The 20,427-nt window shown below is 41.0% G+C and overlaps 1 protein-coding gene across 1 annotated transcript in view; it reads right to left on the bottom strand.

The window, feature by feature from the left end:
- Positions 1-1,065: 1,065 nt before the first annotated feature.
- Positions 1,066-20,427, bottom strand: part of ZNF821 (zinc finger protein 821) — a 51,298-nt gene continuing 31,936 nt past the window's right edge. The window contains exons 3-4 of the mRNA XM_053715553.1: positions 1,757-1,864; positions 1,066-1,211 (exon numbers count right to left, since the gene is read on the bottom strand). Of these exons, the coding sequence (XP_053571528.1) occupies positions 1,066-1,211; positions 1,757-1,864 (254 nt within the window). The remainder of the gene's footprint in view (positions 1,212-1,756; positions 1,865-20,427) is intronic.

The raw sequence follows: 20,427 nt of genomic DNA, 5'->3' as shown, positions 1-20,427 counted from the left end.
CAGGATATATAGGGTAAATCGCTAGTTTTGATTAAGCTCTGATAAGTTTTATGATGAGCTCACCTAATCTCCTGAAGAATACAGGACTGCTATAAGAGATGACCACCAGTCTTTGAGATAAGAAGAGAAGCAGGAAGATATGCTGATTTGGAGTTAAAATGTTAACCCCTGTTGTCCCAGAGAAGATTAGCTAAGCATGAGCTGATATTTTTTTCAAAAATGTGTTGCTAACGGGACTGGCACTCAGTGTGTGCCTAATACAATCACTATAAATATAAAGAGACAGTATCCCAGTTTTTGGCGCATGATCCTACGTCCCCAATCTATATGAATCGTATGTACATGTCCATACTGATGAAGGTGCATTGTACTTACCTGTGAGCACCTTCCTACACAGCACCCAACCTCAGCTGAAGAAGACAGCTCATCTGAGGCAAAGCAAGCAGGGTGCTAAGGATCTCACAAGAAACAGCATCTACAAACTAGGGGATTGGCAGATACATCTGCAATTCACCTAGGGAGGGCTGTGTGTCGCAAAAAGCAGCACACATAGACCACAGGGCTGGCAGATAAAAATGCATTTCACCTGGGAGGTCTGACATTTACACACTGGGAAAGGATTCTTCACTGCCTGGCTGAAACACCCTGCCAATTCTTAATAAACCTCACTCCTTGCTGGAAGAAAAAAAATGATTTGTACAGAAGAGTGGGAGGGATTAAAAACTCTGGTATGTTTTTTTTTTATAGTAAGATTTATATCTAATTAACTGCACTGAAAATTAAAAAAAAATATATATAAAATAATCTAAATAAAAATAATCTGATACACGTGAGCCATCAACTGCTCCTGACTTTTGCAATCCAGCTGACACAAAGAGCAAATGAAGAGTTATGATTCAGCATGACTATTCAAAGATTCAGAAAGCTGATAGAAACAAAAAATCTACATTAAATATGTGACAAACAGAAAATATAGTATAACCAACCCAGCTTTAGTATTACCAACCCAGCTTTTCCTAGACATTCTATCAACAATAATCCACCAAATCCATGCAACCATGATTCTTAGTCAACTCCACCAGGTCTTACAGTCTCCTCAGAACTCTGTATTTCTCTGCTGATCCCTGGCTCGTTTGCTTCTTCATTGGTATCATCTTCTGAGGCAGGCGATGAAAAATCATCATTTGTTGTATCCTCTGCATCGCTGTCACCTGGATAGGAGGGATCGACAAAGACTATTTTATAAAGAAAGAGAGTAGTGAGAATACTGTATGATCTATTATAATATTTTAAATAATTACAGAGACAGACAAATGGGACAATACAGTCAAAATTCAACTAAAATACAATACACAAGTAAATGTGGAAGTTTTCCTGTTTTAGGGTGATCTTTTATGGTGTATCAGACATATCGGGAATATATCCATATCATGAGAGTGCAACTAGCTCAGAGAGCTGAAGGTGGGGCGCACTACGTTAACATGTATATTGAAAAAAAATTATGTACACACACACATATATATATATATATATATATACATATATATATATATATATATATATATATATATATATATATATATATATATATATATATATATATATATATATATATATATATATATATATAAAGACAAACATTTTAAAATGCCTTTTTTAACTTGAATCATAGAGGGGACTTTAATGTTCATTTAATATTAAAACGTCAAACAATGAATAATTAGCCTGCATGCCCCTAAAACCAGATTTTACTTACTGCTACTTCGGTCATGCTGTTCCACCCCTGACTCCTCTTGCTTCATAAGCTCAGTTTTCATCATTGCTTGACGAGCCTGCTGCTCCAATCCAGCAAACACCTGCTCCCCTGCCACAGGAAAAAAAAAGAAGATTTAAACCCATCAGCCCATTCACAATTTATATTTTAATTAGACATACCCTTCCCTTGCAGCCCACAAATCTAAGTTGTCACTTTCAGATTATTACCAAGTCATTTTAAAAAAAAATATTACTGAAGACCTCAACTTCTATAACTTTGTATCTTGTTACACAAGGAAGCAAGAAGCAAACACTGGCCTTAGCTTCAGATACGAATAGTCAGCCATGATTATCTTGCCGATTCCTACTCAAAATCATTAAATGAGTGACCTCTCTAAATGTGGAAAAATCCACTAAAAAAATCCACTAACACTCAATATTTGTATTTGTAATGAAAGTTATTTGGGGGAAAAAAAACACATCTTTTATTACTTTTTTTTGCACATAAGGCAGCACACGTTCTATTATCTTTAGGTGAAAGACTACAAATGGATTTACTAAATATCTGTATTCTAAAACATAAAAAGTAACCTTGTTATATTACTAGAGGAAGCACTATAGTTGACAGGTGCGGAGACAGGCTGCACGTAAGTGTGCAATGGGCTGGGTGGGGAGGGGACTCTGGACACCCTCCAGAGATAAGGGTATTCTAATCTAAAACATTTTTATGGTTAAATGTTTTTTCTTGATCCTTTTTCATTACAAATATAGTTAATAACCATGTAGGTAGAAATAAACAGACAAAGTATACATAAACATCTTCACAAATGAATGATCAGGTTCATATTTTGTTAGGTACGGAAAGGGTTTCTCGAATCCCCTTTGAATGAGTCCAGGACAAGGGGTTTTAAATGTCTGTAGGACCTTAGGAGCTATAGTCTCTAGCTTCTCTGATATAACTGCGACCCTCCGGTCTTTTGAGCGCAATATCATAAATCGTCTCATATCGTTAAATATAGTATGTTGACTTTCAGTTATTTAGTAGTTACAGATATCGAGAGTGATCTTCTAGGATTCAGCCTTGGTGTTATAATATAAAAACATCCATTGGAATGTAACAAAGAAAAGAAAAGATAGGAAAAAAAAACAAGAAACAATCATAGAAAGAAAACAAATTATGCTTACCTGATAATTTCATTTCCATCTGTGGGAGGAGAGTCCACGGCTTCATTCATTACTTGTGGGAATTAATAAACTGGCCACCAGGAGGAGGCAAAGACACCCCAGCCAAAGGCTTAAATACCTCCCCCATCATCCCGCCAAGGGAACAAGGAACGTAGGAGAAATATCAGGGTATATATGGTGCCAGAAGATTAATTAATAAATTTAGGTCCGCCCACCGGATTAACGGGCGGGTGCAGTGGACTCTCCTCCCACAGATGGAAATTAAATTATCAGGTAAGCATAATTTATGTTTTCCATCTTAATGGGAGGAGAGTCCACTGCTTCATTCTTTACTTGTGAGAATACCCATGCTCTAGAGGACACTGAATGGAAAAAAACAGGGAGGGTAAAGGAGGGGGACCCTATACTGAGGGCACCACAGCCTGCAGAACCTCTCTCCCAAAAGCTGCTTCTGGCCAAGCAAAAACGTCAAATTTATAAAATTTCTCAAAAGTATGTAAGGAAGACCAAGTGGCTGCCTTACAAATCTGCTCCATAGAAGCCTCATTCTTAAAGGCCCATGAAGAGGCCACAGCTCTAGTCGAGTGAGCCGTAATCTAGTCGAGCGAGACGGATCATACTCCTCAACCAAAAAGATAGAGAAGTGGCAGAGGCCCTTTGTCCCCTGCGCTTCACTGAATACACAACAAATAAAAGGACGAAGTCTGTCTGAACTCCTTCGTAGCCTGAAGATAAAACTTTAGGCAGTAATATCCTGAGGTGTAATTGCAGCATTTTATTCTAGCAGTGCTCTCACCTTTCCTCTCCAGCTCCGCGCTCCCAGCTCTGATGTATTTCCTCAGATACTCAATACATCTCCCCTGCAGGTGAATAGAAGAGTCGAATATAGAGGGGGAGGAGTGAAGAGCTGAACTGGCAGGACGCACTTTGGGGAAGCTCCTGGCCCACATTTGGAATATATGTGCTTTTTGGGTGCTTCTAACAGTTATCAATGTCTTAACAGTGGATATAACTTTAAAGGACCACAAAGGAGAGTGAAGGTTGCTTTTCAGAGTGTATTCCAGCCTATGCTGTTCAGCCAAACCAAACGTTTCTATTTAACAGGCTGTGGAGTTTTAAGATGCTGCATATTCCCCCCCCTCCAGGGACACACTGTTACGGAGCAGTCCTACTTGACTACACATACTGCATGAAGATGGCTACCGAATTAATCTGTGTTATGCTAGAAAATCATTATGCTGGACTGAGAATCTTGATAGCGCAATCTTTAGCGAGCTGTTCTAATCCACGTGGCTATCAAGATGGCGTCTGGGAACCAGAGACTCTTAACAATCTATTGGGATCTCATGAGTGTAAGAGCGCAAAGGAAAATGCAGCATCTATGATGGCATTAGATCCAGAAATAACTTCCCTTTCTGACACTAAGCGATGCCATGCATGCTGCTGTGAGCCTAGATGTGAAGGTGCAGGGTGCTGTTCCTTTGTGCGGGGTGGAGCCTGCTCAGACCCCTTAACCTCGGAACGCAATTGACGGGGAGCACAGCTCTGGAGAATTGGTGTTTTTCAACAAAATCCCTACACTAGAAATCACCCCATGCCACATAGAAGCACCTCATCAGGTCCTACATTGCCAGCGTTTCGTATCCAGGATTTCCATTTTCGCCGAATATGGCGATCAGAAGAATCTTGATACAGCAGAGATGGAGGCTGATCCTAAGGGATCACTAGCGCCTGATAAAGAAAGCAGCATCCTTCCAGCTCTACTGAGAGGGACATTTGTCACAGCTAAACCCCTGTTACACCAGAGAGCTTTAAGTGAGCAGGTATTTTCTTCCTGCGGGGTCATCTTGGTCTTCATTGGGGCCAGATATACAGCAGTTCAGCCTGACGACAGAGAACTGACCCCCACTGAGCCTGCGTACTATGTGGAGAAGTTTTATGCAATCATTGTTACTGCCTTGGTACAAGAGAACCGGGACCCTGGTGGATCTGGAGCCTCCAACGGCATGTTCAGAGCCGTTACAGCTTCCGTTCTGGATCTGGATCTAAAGGCAGGATTGAACTACAAGCAGAGTCCGTTCGGTGATACTGGTGTGGGGTAGGGTGCTATGCCCCAAATTTGCACCATTCTAGCAGATGGAAGGTTTGTGTGAACTCTTTGATTCACCTCCCCATAACCTGTGGACCTGGGTAAATGTGGCGATCTTAGAACAGACATTAGGTAATTTTTATTATACACTACGCCACTTCAACGGCACTAGCTGTAAACTTATGAGGATCTGCAGTTCTGAGACTTCCTACGTACAGCTGTATTGACAATGAGTGACTCTTCTTTTCTTTAAAAAATAAAATGTTATATCCCCAAGGTGACATTGCTTCAAGAACGAATTTAGTATAACTTGCTAGCAGTGGATCGCTTCATATGATTTTAGGCATTAAATATGACACTAACTAGAGTTGAACCCATATGACGTGATATGATTTTCTTTACTGCCTTGCTATATTGTAAATATGCTTAATCAAGTGTAGACTGTAGGACCATATAACCCACTTCAATTGGTATGTCTATGGGATTGTTTCTCCAACGATACATATTAAAACTGCTACCTGTTATTGTTGTCACTTCAGGGACTCTGTATCTTACAGCTAAACCTGATATACTTGGTCACATCTTGAATATATATACCCTAATGATGGCAATGAAGCCTGAGGTTTGAAGGACACTATTTGCTCTCATTTGTTGAATTCTAGTCTTTTTAATTATTGTTTGGAAATTTGGTCACATGCTCCTTATCTATATAGCATCTTCCTATGTTGCATAGCCAAGATGTTTAGTTGAGATTCTATATACAGTTATAACCTCTTATAAGGTAACCTAACAATTTCAGAGACAGGTTAACAGCCCTATTATAGAAGAAGAAGAAAAAAGGAAAACGTATTCTTAATCCAGTGTCCTTTTATTTAGAAATGTATCCGACCCTACATAGGATCAAATATTGTGTCCTTTAATTTGGTAGCCACAGCTTTACTTGCTTATACTATACACTGTTCTGGGTTTATATGATCTTCACTTTTTTGTATGGAGACTATATAGTTGCACTTTATGCATAGCAGTCACTTTAAATTTTACTTCATAGCATTAATGGGCGGATGGCCTAGCTATATGTACTATTTATTTTCTATTTGTAGCATAAATGAGTTAAGAAAAAAAAAAAAAAAAAAGTGGTTTTTCATGAGATCCACAAGTGGTCTCCATCTCAGATACCTTCCTATATCTACATTTTTAGATTGAGGTCCAAAAGGGCCTCATAAATAGCCTCGAAGGTTTACATTTTGTTAGGCATGTCACATATGTAATGTATCTTTGTTATGTTTTATTGGATATTGTAACTTGTTTGACTTACTAAGGTGAATATTCTGTATGATTTAAACCTCAATTTTTATCTATATCTATATCTATATATATATCTATATATCTCTTGTTAAGTGTATCCAGTCCACGGATCATCCATTACTTATGGAATATTAACTCCTCCCCAACAGGAAGTGCAAGAGGATTCACCCAGCAGAGCTGCTATATAGCTCCTCCCCTAACTGCCATTACCAGTCATTCTCTTGCACCCAACGAATAGATAGGATGTGTGAGAGGACTGTGGTGATTATACTTAGTTTCATACCTTCAATCAAAAGTTTGTTATTTTATAATAGCACCGGAGTGTGTTATTCCTTCTCTGGTAGAATTTGAAGATAAATCTACCTGAGTTTTTCTATGATTTTAGCCGGAGTAGTTAAGATCATATTGCTGTTTCTCGGCCATCTGAGGAGAGGTAAACTTCAGATCAGGGGACAGTGGGCAGATTAATCTGCAAAGAGGTATGTAGCAGCTTATTATTTTCTGACAATGGAATTGATGAGAAAATTCTGCCATACCGATATAATGTAAACTCAGCCTTAAATGCAGTAGCAGCAACTGGTATCAGGCTGTCATGTATGTATATTTTACACTTCAGTATTCTGGGGAATGGCACTTCACTGGAATTATACTGTATGCATAAAACTTTAGCCTAATTTGCAGGGACTAGCAACAGGCTTTTTAATAACACTCAATTTATTAATGTTAAACGTTTTTTGCTGGCATGTAAAATCGTTTAATTTTCTGAGGTACTGGGTGAAAAACAGAATTTATGTTTACCTGATAAATTACTTTCTCCAACGGTGTGTCCGGTCCACGGCATCATCCTTACTTGTGGGATATTCTCTTCCCCAACAGGAAATGGCAAAGAGCCCAGCAAAGCTGGTCACATGATCCCTCCTAGGCTCCGCCTTCCCCAGTCATTCGACCGACGTAAAGGAGGAATATTTGCATAGGAGAAAACATATGATACCGTGGTGACTGTAGTTAGAGAAAATAAATCATCAGACCTGATTAAAAAACCAGGGCGGGCCGTGGACCGGACACACCGTTGGAGAAAGTAATTTATCAGGTAAACATAAATTCTGTTTTCTCCAACATAGGTGTGTCCGGTCCACGGCGTCATCCTTACTTGTGGGAACCAATACCAAAGCTTTAGGACACGGATGATGGGAGGGAGCAAATCAGATCACCTAGATGGAAGGCACCACGGCTTGCAAAACCTTTCTCCCAAAAATAGCCTCAGAAGAAGCAAAAGTATCAAATTTGTAAAATTTGGTAAAAGTGTGCAGTGAAGACCAAGTCGCTGCCTTACATATCTGATCAACAGAAGCCTCATTCTTGAAGGCCCATGTGGAAGCCACGGCCCTAGTGGAATGAGCTGTGATTCTTTCAGGAGGCTGCCGTCCGGCAGTCTCATAAGCCAATCTGATGATGCTTTTAAGCCAAAAAGAGAGAGAGGTAAAAGTTGCTTTTTGACCTCTCCTTTTACCAGAATAAACAACAAACAAGGAAGATGTTTGTCTGAAATCCTTTGTAGCCTCTAAATAGAATTTTAGAGCACGAACTACATCCAAATTGTGCAACAAACGTTCCTTCTTTGAAACTGGATTCGGACACAAAGAAGGCACGACTATCTCCTGGTTAATATTTTTGTTAGAAACAACTTTCAGAAGAAAACCAGGTTTAGTACGCAAAACCACCTTATCTGCATGGAACACCAGATAAGGAGGAGAACACTGCAGAGCAGATAACTCTGAAACTCTTCTAGCAGAAGAAAATGCAACCAAAAACAAAACTTTCCAAGATAATAACTTGATATCAACGGAATGTAGGGGTTCAAACGGAACCCCCTGAAGAACTGAAAGAACTAAATTGAGGCTCCAAGGAGGAGTCAAAGGTTTGTAAACAGGCTTGATTCTAACCAGAGCCTGAACAAAAGCTTGAACATCTGGCACAGCCGCCAGCTTTTTGTGAAGTAAAACAGATAAAGCAGAAATCTGTCCCTTCAAAGAACTTGCAGATAATCCTTTCTCCAAACCTTCTTGAAGAAAGGATAGAATCTTAGGAATTTTTATCTTGTTCCATGGGAATCCTTTAGATTCACACCAACAGATATATTTTTTCCATATTTTATGGTAGATTTTTCTAGTTACAGGCTTTCTAGCCTGAACAAGAGTATCAATGACAGAATCTGAGAACCCTCGCTTTGATAAAATCAAGCGTTCAATCTCCAAGCAGTCAGTTGGAGTGAGGCCAGATTCGGATGTTCGAACGGACCTTGAACAAGAAGGTCCTGTCTCAAAGGTAGCTTCCATGGTGGAGCCGATGACATATTCACCAGATCTGCATACCAAGTCCTGCGTGGCCACGCAGGAGCTATCAAGATCACCGATACCCTCTCCTGTTTGATCCTGGCTACCAGCCTGGGAATGAGAGGAAACGGTGGGAACACATAAGCTAGGTTGAAGCTCCAAGGTGCTACTAGTGCATCCACTAGAGTCGCCTTGGGATCCCTGGATCTGGACCCGTAGCAAGGAACCTTGAAGTTCTGACGAGACGCCATCAGATCCATGTCTGGAATGCCCCACAATTGAATTATTTGGGCAAAGATTTCCGGATGGAGTTCCCACTCCCCCGGATGCAATGTCTGACGACTCAGAAAATCCGCTTCCCAATTTTCCACTCCTGGGATGTGGATTGCAGACAAGTGGCAGGAGTGAGTCTCCGCCCATTGAATTATTTTGGTCACTTCTTCCATCGCCAGGGAACTCCTTGTTCCCCCCTGATGGTTGATATACGCAACAGTCGTCATGTTGTCTGATTGAAACCGTATGAATTTGGCCTTTGCTAGCTGAGGCCAAGCCTTGAGAGCATTGAATATCGCTCTCAGTTCCAGAATATTTATCGGGAGAAGAGATTCTTCCCGAGACCAAAGACCCTGAGCTTTCAGGGGTTCCCAGACCGCGCCCCAGCCCACCAGACTGGCGTCGGTCGTGACAATGACCCACTCTGGTCTGCGGAAGCTCATACCTTGTGACAAGTTGTCCAGGGTCAGCCACCAACGGAGTGAATCTCTGGTCCTCTGATCTACTTGTATCGTCGGAGACAAGTCTGTATAATCCCCATTCCACTGACTGAGCATGCACAGTTGTAATGGTCTTAGATGAATTCGCGCAAAAGGAACTATGTCCATTGCCGCGACCATCAAACCTATTACTTCCATGCACTGCGCTATGGAAGGAAGAAGAACAGAATGAAGTACTTGACAAGAGCTTAGAAGTTTTGATTTTCTGGCCTCTGTCAGAAAAATCCTCATTTCTAAGGAGTCTATTATTGTTCCCAAGAAGGGAACTCTTGTTGACGGAGATAGAGAACTTTTTTCTACGTTCACTTTCCACCCGTGAGATCTGAGAAAGGCCAGGACAATGTCCGTATGAGCCTTTGCTTGTGGTAGAGACGACGCTTGAATCAGTATGTCGTCCAAGTAAGGTACTACTGCAATGCCCCTTGGTCTTAGCACCGCTAGAAGGGACCCTAGTACCTTTGTGAAAATTCTTGGAGCAGTGGCTAATCCGAATGGAAGTGCCACAAACTGGTAATGCTTGTCCAGAAAGGCGAACCTTAGGAACCGATGATGTTCCTTGTGGATAGGAATATGTAGATACGCATCCTTTAAATCCACCGTGGTCATGAATTGACCTTCCTGGATGGTAGGAAGAATTGTCCGAATGGTTTCCATTTTGAACGATGGAACCTTGAGAAATTTGTTTAGGATCTTGAGATCTAAGATTGGTCTGAATGTTCCCTCTTTTTTGGGAACTATGAACAGATTGGAGTAGAATCCCATCCCTTGTTCTCCTAATGGAACAGGATGAATCACTCCCATTTTTAACAGGTCTTCTACACAATGTAAGAATGCCTGTCTTTTTATGTGGTCTGAAGACAATTGAGACCTGTGGAACCTTCCCCTTGGGGGTAGCTCCTTGAATTCCAGAAGATAACCTTGGGAAACTATTTCTAGCGCCCAAGGATCCAGAACATCTCTTGCCCAAGCCTGAGCGAAGAGAGAAAGTCTGCCCCCCACCAGATCCGGTCCCGGATCGGGGGCCAACATCTCATGCTGTCTTGGTAGCAGTGGCAGGTTTCTTGGCCTGCTTACCTTTGTTCCAGCCTTGCATTGGCCTCCAGGCTGGCTTGGTTTGAGAAGTATTACCCTCTTGCTTAGAGGATGTAGAACTTGAGGCTGGTCCGTTTCTGCGAAAGGGACGAAAATTAGGTTTATTTTTAGCCTTAAAAGACCTATCCTGAGGAAGGGCGTGGCCCTTACCCCCAGTGATATCTGAAATAATCTCTTTCAAGTCGGGGCCAAACAGCGTTTTCCCCTTGAAAGGTATGTTAAGCAATTTGTTCTTAGAGGACGCATCCGCTGACCAAGACTTTAGCCAAAGCGCTCTGCGCGCCACAATAGCAAACCCTGAATTTTTCGCCGCTAATCTAGCTAATTGCAAAGTGGCGTCTAAGGTAAAAGAGTTAGCCAACTTAAGTGCTTGAACTCTGCCCATAACCTCCTCATAAGAGGATGCTTGATTGAGCGACTTTTCTAGTTCCTCGAACCAGAAACACGCTGCTGTAGTGACAGGAACAATGCATGAAATTGGTTGTAGAAGGTAACCTTGCTGAACAAACATCTTTTTAAGCAAACCCTCTAATTTTTTGTCCATATGATCTTTAAAAGCACAACTATCTTCTATAGGGATAGTGGTGCGTTTATTTAGAGTAGAAACCGCCCCCTCGACCTTGGGGACTGTCTGCCATAAGTCCTTCCTGGGGTCGACCATAGGAAATAATTTCTTAAATATAGGGGGAGGGACAAAGGGTATGCCGGGCCTTTCCCATTCTTTATTTACAATGTCCGCCACCCGCTTGGGTATAGGAAAAGCTTCGGGGGGCACCGGGACCTCTAGGAACCTGTCCATTTTACATAATTTCTCTGGAATGACCAAATTGTCACAATCATCCAGAGTAGATAACACCTCCTTAAGCAGAGCGCGGAGATGTTCCAATTTAAATTTAAATGTAAGAACATCAGGTTCAGCTGGTTGAGAAATTTTTCCTGAATCTGAAATTTCTCCCTCAGACAAAACCTCCCTAGCCCCTTCAGACTGGTGTAAGGGCATGTCAGAACCATTATCATCAGCGTCCTCATGCTCTTCAGTATCTAAAACAGAGCAGTCGCGCTTTCGCTGATAAGTGGGCATTTTGGCTAAAATGTTTTTAATAGAATTATCCATTACAGCCGTTAATTGTTGCATAGTAAGGAGGATTGGCGCACTAGATGTACTAGGGGCCTCCTGAGTGGGCAAGACTGGTGTAGACATAGAAGGGGATGATGCAGTACCATGCTTACTCCCCTCACTTAAGGAATCGTTTTGGGCAACATTATTATCAGTGGTATCATTGTCCCTACTTTGTTTGTCACATTTATCACATATATTTAAATGGATAGGAACCTTGGCTTCCGAACATACAGAACATCGTCTATCTGGTAGTTCAGACATGTTAATAGGCATAAACTTGGTAACAAAGCACAAAAAACGTTTTAAAATAAAACCGTTACTGTCTCTTTAAATTTTAAACTGAACACACTTTTTTACTGAATATACGCAAAAGTATGAAGGAAATGTTCAAAATTCACCAAAATTTCACCACAGTGTCATAAAGCCTTAAAAGTATTGCACATCAAATATGAAAGCTTTAACTCTTAAAATAACGGAACCGGAGCAGTTTTTACATTTAACCCCTATACAGTCCCTGGTATCTGCTTTGCTGAGACCCAACCAAGCCCAGAGGGGAATACGATACCAAATGACGCCTTCAATAAGCTTTTTCAGTGGATCTGAGCTCCTCACACATGCATCTGCATGCCTTGCTTCTCAAAAACAACTGCGCATTAGTGGCGCGAAAATGAGGCCTATGACTAGAAAAGGCCCCCAGTGAAAAAGGTGTCCAATACAGTGCCTGTCCGTTTTTTTAACAATTTGCCAAGATTAAAATAACTCCTAAGTTATAAACCATTAAACATGCTTATATAGTAATCGTTTTGTCCCAGAAAAATGTCTACCAGTCTTTAAAGCCCTTGTGAAGCCCTTGTATTCTTATATTGAAAATTAAGAAAATGGCTTACCGGATCCCATAGGGAAAATGACAGCTTCCAGCATTACCAAGTCTTGCTAGAAATGTGTCATACCTCAAGCAGCCAAAGTCTGCTCACTGTTTCCCCCAACTGAAGTTAATTCCTCTCAACAGTCCTGTGTGGAAACAGCCATCGATTTTAGTAACGGTTGCTAAAATCATTTTCCTCTTACAAACAGAAATCTTCATCTCTTTTCTGTTTCAGAGTAAATAGTACATACCAGCACTATTTTAAAATAACAAACTCTTGATTGAAGAATAAAAACTACATTTAAACACCAAAAAACTCTGAGCCATCTCCGTGGAGATGTTGCCTGTGCAACGGCAAAGAGAATGACTGGGGAAGGCGGAGCCTAGGAGGGATCATGTGACCAGCTTTGCTGGGCTCTTTGCCATTTCCTGTTGGGGAAGAGAATATCCCACAAGTAAGGATGACGCCGTGGACCGGACACACCTATGTTGGAGAAAAATGTTTTGGGCACTATTTTTTTCCACTTGGCAGTCGTTTTATTTAATTTATGACAGTTTACTGATCTCTCTCACTGTTATGTGTGAGGGGGAGGGGCCTTTTTTGGCTCTTTTGCTACACATCAAAAAATTCAGTCAGAAGTTTATTGTCTTCCCTGCATGATCCGGTTCATCTCTACAGAACTCAGGGGTCTTCAAAACTTGTTTTGAGGGAGGTAATCACTCACAGCAGAGCTGTGAGATTGTAGTTGACTCTGATAAAAAAAAAAAACGTTTATTTCTGCATTTTTTTTTTTTTTTTTTCTGCTATCAGGGTTAGTTATCCTTTGCTAATGGGAGCAATCCTTTGCTAAAATTGTGTTTTTTACAAATATTTGATGCTATAACTTTTCAGTTTATTAATTTTCAACTGTCATAACTTTTTCTGTGCTTCTTATAGGCACAGTACGTTTTCATATTATAGTAAATTACTTGAAAAGTATTTCCAAGTTGCTAGTTTATTTGCTAGTGTGTTAAACATGTCTGATTCAGAGGAAGATATCTGTGCTATATGTGCTAAAGCCAAAGTGGAGCCCAATAGAAATTTATGTACTAACTGTATTGATGCTACTTTAAATAAAAGTCAATCTGTACAAATTGAACATATTTCACCAAATAACGAGGGGAGAGTTATGCCGACTAACTCGCCTCACGTGTCAGTACCTGCATCTCCCGCTCGGGAGGTGCGTGATATTGTAGCGCCGAGTACATCTGGGCGGCCATTACAAATCACATTACAGGATATGGCTACTGTTATGACTGAAGTTTTGGCTAAATTACCAGAACTAAGAGGTAAGCGTGATCACTCTGGGGTGAGAACAGAGTGCGCTGATAATATTAGGGCCATGTCAGACACTGCGTCACAATTTGCAGAACATGAGGACGGAGAGCTTCATTCTGCGGGTGACGGTTCTGATCCAAACAAACTGGATTCAGATATTTCAAATTTTAAATTTAAGCTGGAAAACCTCCGTGTATTACTAGGGGAGGTGTTAGCGGCTCTGAATGATTGTAACACAGTTGCAATACCAGAGAAAATGTGTAGGTTGGATAAATATTTTGCGGTACCGGCGAGTACTGACGTTTTTCCTATACCTAAGAGACTTACTGAAATTGTTACTAAGGAGTGGGATAGACCCGGTGTGCCGTTCTCACCCCCTCCGATATTTAGAAAGATGTTTCCAATAGACGCCACCACACGGGACTTATGGCAAACGGTCCCTAAGGTGGAGGGAGCAGTTTCTACTTTAGCTAAGCGTACCACTATCCCGGTGGAGGATAGCTGTGCCTTTTCAGATCCAATGGATAAAAAGTTAGAGGGTTACCTTAAGAAAATGTTTGTTCAACAAGGTTTTATATTGCAACCTGATGTGAAAGATTGTGGAAAAAATAGTGCGCTGGAGTATAGAGTATCAGACCGCTTACAGTGTTTTAGATCCTTCAGTCTAAAAATAATGTATAGTGAAAGAAAAAGGAGGTCTTGTAAGGGCGCTAATAGCTGAAGATACTTATGTGAAATTATTAATATTACTTGTGATAAATATGTGTACAAAAGTAAAATAAAAATAAGAACAGTATCTAAGATAACAAGTGATTTATTTGGTTACAATATGATTTGAAAAAATAGAGACGTCTCTAGTACAATTCAATTAAAAACAATGATGAAATATAGCATAAAAAATGATAAAAAGTGGTACTGATTAGTACTTCATGAGAAATTTAGATTACTGTTTAATAGTGTAGTCACAAAGAAAATTTTTTGGGGTGTGACTAAACAGTTAGCCAAGATTTCTCGTGAGTTATTAAGTCTGTATACAGTTATGCATAAAAATATATAAAATACCGATATCAGCTTGATAAAACTTCTGCAAAGGCTATATATTGCACACAAAAAATTATAATGGAGCTTAAAGAGGAGCTGTGCATAAGAGGAAAATTATATAGGGTTATGCTCTAGCTCTGATTATGTCAATCCTTATATCTGTATTCTCAGCGAACTTATTGATATGTCCATACGTATGAACCAAGAGAAATGTCCAGTAATATATACTGCTAGTAGTTTAGGATTACAGTTCGCAATCTTAAAGCAGATGGTACCTTATAGTAAGCTTGAATAGCAGCAGGGAATCCTATGCGTCCTGCGGCTCAGTTCTTCTGACAGTGTCCTCGTGTTGTTGGCGTCTGACGTCACACCCGATGTATATAAGTACAGATATCAGACAGAAGAAAAATTGTGAATACACAATATCGGACGTGAAAAGGCATTTCGGATACTCACAACTGTCTAAGCAGCGATTGGCCGACGCAAGACAAGCCCCCCGCACATCGGGTGTGACGTCAGACGCCAACAACACGAGGACACTGTCAGAAGAACTGAGCCGCAGGACGCATAGGATTCCCTGCTGCTATTCAAGCTTACTATAAGGTACCATCTGCTTTAAGATTGCGAACTGTAATCCTAAACTACTAGCAGTATATATTACTGGACATTTCTCTTGGTTCATACGTATGGACATATCAATAAGTTCGCTGAGAATACAGATATAAGGATTGACATAATCAGAGCTAGAGCATAACCCTATATAATTTTCCTCTTATGCACAGCTCCTCTTTAAGCTCCATTATAATTTTTTGTGTGCAATATATAGCCTTTGCAGAAGTTTTATCAAGCTGATATCGGTATTTTATATATTTTTATGCATAACTGTATACAGACTTAATAACTCACGAGAAATCTTGGCTAACTGTTTAGTCACACCCCAAAAATTTTTCTTTGTGACTACACTATTAAACAGTAATCTAAATTTCTCATGAAGTACTAATCAGTACCACTTTATCATTTTTTATGCTATATTTCATCATTGTTTTTAATTGAATTGTACTAGAGACGTCTCTATTTTTTCAAATCATATTGTAACCAAATAAATCACTTGTTATCTTAGATACTGTTCTTATTTTTATTTTACTTTTGTACACATATTTATCACAAGTAATATTAATAATTTCACATAAGTATCTTCAGCTATTAGCGCCCTTACAAGACCTCCTTTTTCTTTCACTTTATATTGCAACCTCTTGCATGCATTGCGCCTGTCACGGCTGCAGCAGCATTTTGGTTTGAGTCTCTGGAAGAGACACTTGAATCAGCTCCATTAGATGAGATTACACACAAGCTTAAAGCCCTTAAGTTAGCTAACTCATTTATTTCAGATGCCGTAGTACATTTAACTAAACTTACGGCTAAGAATTCCGGATTCGCCATTCAGGCACGCAGAGCACTGTGGCTAAAATCCTGGTCAGCTGACGTTACTTCTAAATCTAAATTGCTTAATATACCTTTCAAAGGGCAGACCTTATTCGGGCCCGGGTTGAAAGAAATTATCGCTGACATTACAGGAGGTAAAGGCCATGCCCTGCCTCAAGACAGAGCCAAACCTAAGGCTAGACAGTCTAATTTTCGTTCCTTTCGTAATTTCAAAGCAGGAGCAGCATCAACTTCCTCTGCACCAAAACAGGAAGGAGCTGTTGCTCGCTACAGACAAGGCTGGAGACCTAACCAGTCCTGGAACAAGGGCAAGCAGGCCAGGAAACCTGCTGCTGCCCCTAAGACAGCATGAATCGAGGGCCCCCGATCCGGAAACGGATCTAGTGGGGGGCAGACTTTCTCTCTTCGCCCAGGCTTGGGCAAGAGATGTCCAGGATCCCTGGGCGTTAGAGATCATATCTCAGGGATACCTTCTAGACTTCAAATTCTCTCCCCCAAGAGGGAGATTTCATCTGTCAAGGTTGTCAACAAACCAAATAAAGAAAGAGGCGTTTCTACGCTGCGTACAAGATATTTTATTAATGGGAGTGATCCATCCGGTTCCGCGGTCGGAACAAGGACAAGGGTTTTACTCAAATCTGTTTGTGGTTCCCAAAAAAAGAGGGAACTTTCAGGCCAATCTTGGATTTAAAGATCCTAAACAAATTCCTAAGAGTTCCATCGTTCAAAATGGAAACTATTCGGACAATTTTACCCATGATCCAAAAGGGTCAGTACATGACCACAGTGGATTTAAAGGATGCTTACCTTCACATACCGATTCACAAAGATCATTACCGGTATCTAAGGTTTGCCTTTCTAGACAGGCATTACCAGTTTGTAGCTCTTCCATTCGGATTGGCTACGGCTCCGAGAATCTTCACAAAGGTTCTGGGTGCTCTTCTGGCGGTACTAAGACCGCAAGGAATTGCGGTAGCTCCGTACCTAGACGACATTCTGATACAAGCTTCAAGCTTTCAAACTGCCAAGTCTCATACAGAGTTAGTACTGGCATTTCTAAGGTCGCATGGATGGAAGGTGAACGAAAAGAAGAGTTCTCTCTTTCCACTCACAAGAGTTCCCTTCTTGGGGACTCTTATAGATTCTGTAGAAATGAAGATTTACCTGACAGAAGACAGGTTAACAAAGCTTCAAAATGCATGCCGTGTCCTTCATTCCATTCAACACCCGTCAGTAGCTCAATGCATGGAGGTGATCGGCTTAATGGTAGCAGCAATGGACATAGTACCCTTTGCACGCCTACATCTCAGACCGCTGCAATTGTGAATGCTAAGTCAGTGGAATGGGGATTACTCAGACTTGTCCCCTACTCTGAATCTGGATCAAGAGACCAGAAATTCTCTTCTATGGTGGCTTTCTCGGCCACATCTGTCCAGGGGGATGCCATTCAGCAGGCCGGACTGGACAATTGCAACAACAGACGCCAGCCTACTAGGTTGGGGCGCTGTCTGGAATTCTCTGAAGGCTCAGGGACAATGGAATCAGGAGGAGAGTCTCCTACCAATAAACATTCTGGAATTGAGAGCAGTTCTCAATGCCCTTCTGGCTTGGCCCCAGTTAACAACTCGGGGGTTCATCAGGTTTCAGTCGGACAACATCACGACTGTAGCTTACATCAACCATCAGGGAGGGACAAGAAGCTCCCTAGCAATGATGGAAGTATCAAAGATAATTCGCTGGGCAGAGTCTCACTCTTGCCACCTGTCAGCAATCCACATCCCGGGAGTGGAGAACTGGGAGGCGGATTTCTTAAGTCGTCAGACTTTTCATCCGGGGGAGTGGGAACTTCATCCGGAGGTCTTTGCCCAAATACTTCGACGTTGGGGCAAACCAGAGATAGATCTCATGGCGTCTCGACAGAACGCCAAGCTTCCTCGTTACGGGTCCAGATCCAGGGATCCGGGAGCGGTTCTGATAGATGCTTTGACAGCACCTTGGACCTTCGGGATGGCTTATGTGTTTCCACCCTTCCCGATGCTTCCTCGATTGATTGCCAGAATCAAACAGGAGAGAGCATCAGTGATTCTAATAGCGCCTGCATGGCCACGCAGGACTTGGTATGCAGATCTAGTGGACATGTCATCCTGTCCACCTTGGTCACTACCTCTGAAACAGGACCTTCTGATCCAGGGTCCCTTCAAACATCAAAATCTAATTTCTCTGAAGCTGACTGCTTGGAAATTGAACGCTTGATTTTATCAAAACGTGGTTTTTCTGAGTCAGTTATTGATACCTTAATACAGGCTTGGAAGCCTGTTACCAGAAAGATTTACCATAAGATATGGCGCAAATACTTATATTGGTTCGAATCCAAGAGTTACTCATGGAGTAAGGTTAGGATTCCGAGGATATTGTCTTTTCTACAAGAAGGTTTAGAAAAGGGTTTATCCGCTAGTTCCTTAAAGGGACAGATTTCAGCTCTGTCCATTCTTTTACACAAACGTCTGTCAGAAGTTCCGGACGTTCAAGCTTTTTGTCAGGCTTTAGCTAGGATCAAGCCTGTGTTTAAAACTGTTGCTCCACCATGGAGTTTGAACTTAGTTCTTAATGTTTTACAGGGGGTTCCGTTTGAACCCCTTCATTCCATTGATATCAAGTTGTTATCTTGGAAAGTTCTGTTTTTAATGGCGATTTCCTCGGCTCGAAGAGTCTCTGAGTTATCTGCCTTACATTGTGATTCTCCTTATCTGATTTTTCATTCAGACAAGGTAGTTCTGCGTACTAAACCTGGGTTCCTACCTAAGGTGGTCACTAACAGGAATATCAATCAAGAGATTGTGGTTCCATCTTTGTGTCCTAATCCTTCTTCGAAAAAGGAACGTCTGCTACACAATCTAGATGTAGTCCGTGCCCTGAAATTTTATCTACAGGCAACTAAGGTTTTTCGACAAACGTCTTCCCTGTTTGTCGTTTATTCTGGTCAGAGGAGAGGTCAAAAAGCTTCGGCTACCTCTCTCTCCTTTTGGCTTCGTAGCATAATACGGTTAGCCTATGAGACGGCTGGACAGCAGCCTCCTGAAAGAATTACAGCACATTCTACTAGAGCTGTGGCTTCCACTTGGGCCTTTAAGAATGAGGCTTCTGTTGAACAGATTTGCAAGGCTGCAACTTGGTCTTCTCTTCATACTTTTTCCAAATTTTACAAATTTGACACTTTTGCTTCTTCGGAGGCTGTTTTTGGGAGAAAGGTTCTTCAGGCAGTGGTTCCTTCCGTATAAAGAGCCTGCCTGTCCCTCCCGTCATCCGTGTACTTTAGCTTTGGTATTGGTATCCCATAAGTAATGGATGATCCGTGGACTGGATACACTTAACAAGAGAAAACATAATTTATGCTTACCTGATAAATTTATTTCTCTTGTAGTGTATCCAGTCCACGGCCCGCCCTGTCACTTTAAGGCAGGTAATTTTTCCATTAAACTACAGTCACCACTGCACCCTATGGTTTTCCTTTCTCTGCATGTTTTCGGTCGAATGACTGGTAATGGCAGTTAGGGGAGGAGCTATATAGCAGCTCTGCTGGGTGAATCCTCTTGCACTTCCTGTTGGGGAGGAGTTAATATCCCATAAGTAATGGATGATCCGTGGACTGGATACACTACAAGAGAAATAAATTTATCAGGTAAGTGTATATATATATATATATATATATATATATATATATATATATATATATATATATATATATATATATATATATATATATATATATATATATATATATATATATATATATATATATATATATACACACATACATATACACACACAAACTTCAACGCCCGAACCACGTCCAGATTATGAAATAAACTCTCCTTCGAATTAGGGTTAGGACACAAAGAAGGAACTATTTCCTGATTGATGTTACCACTCGACACCACCTTGGGAAGGAATCCCAATCCAGTGCGAAGAACCTTATCGGCATGAAAAACCAAGTAGGAAAGCTCACATTGCAAGGCCGCCAACTCAGAGAGACTGCACGCCGATGCAATAGCCAGTAATAATAGCTCTTTCCATGAAAGAACTTTAATGTCAAGTGGGCAAGAACCAA

Source organism: Bombina bombina, chromosome 1 (assembly GCF_027579735.1).
Source record: "Bombina bombina isolate aBomBom1 chromosome 1, aBomBom1.pri, whole genome shotgun sequence".
NCBI classification, from domain to species: domain Eukaryota; kingdom Metazoa; phylum Chordata; class Amphibia; order Anura; family Bombinatoridae; genus Bombina; species Bombina bombina.
This window is presented reverse-complemented; position numbering and strand designations above follow the sequence as displayed.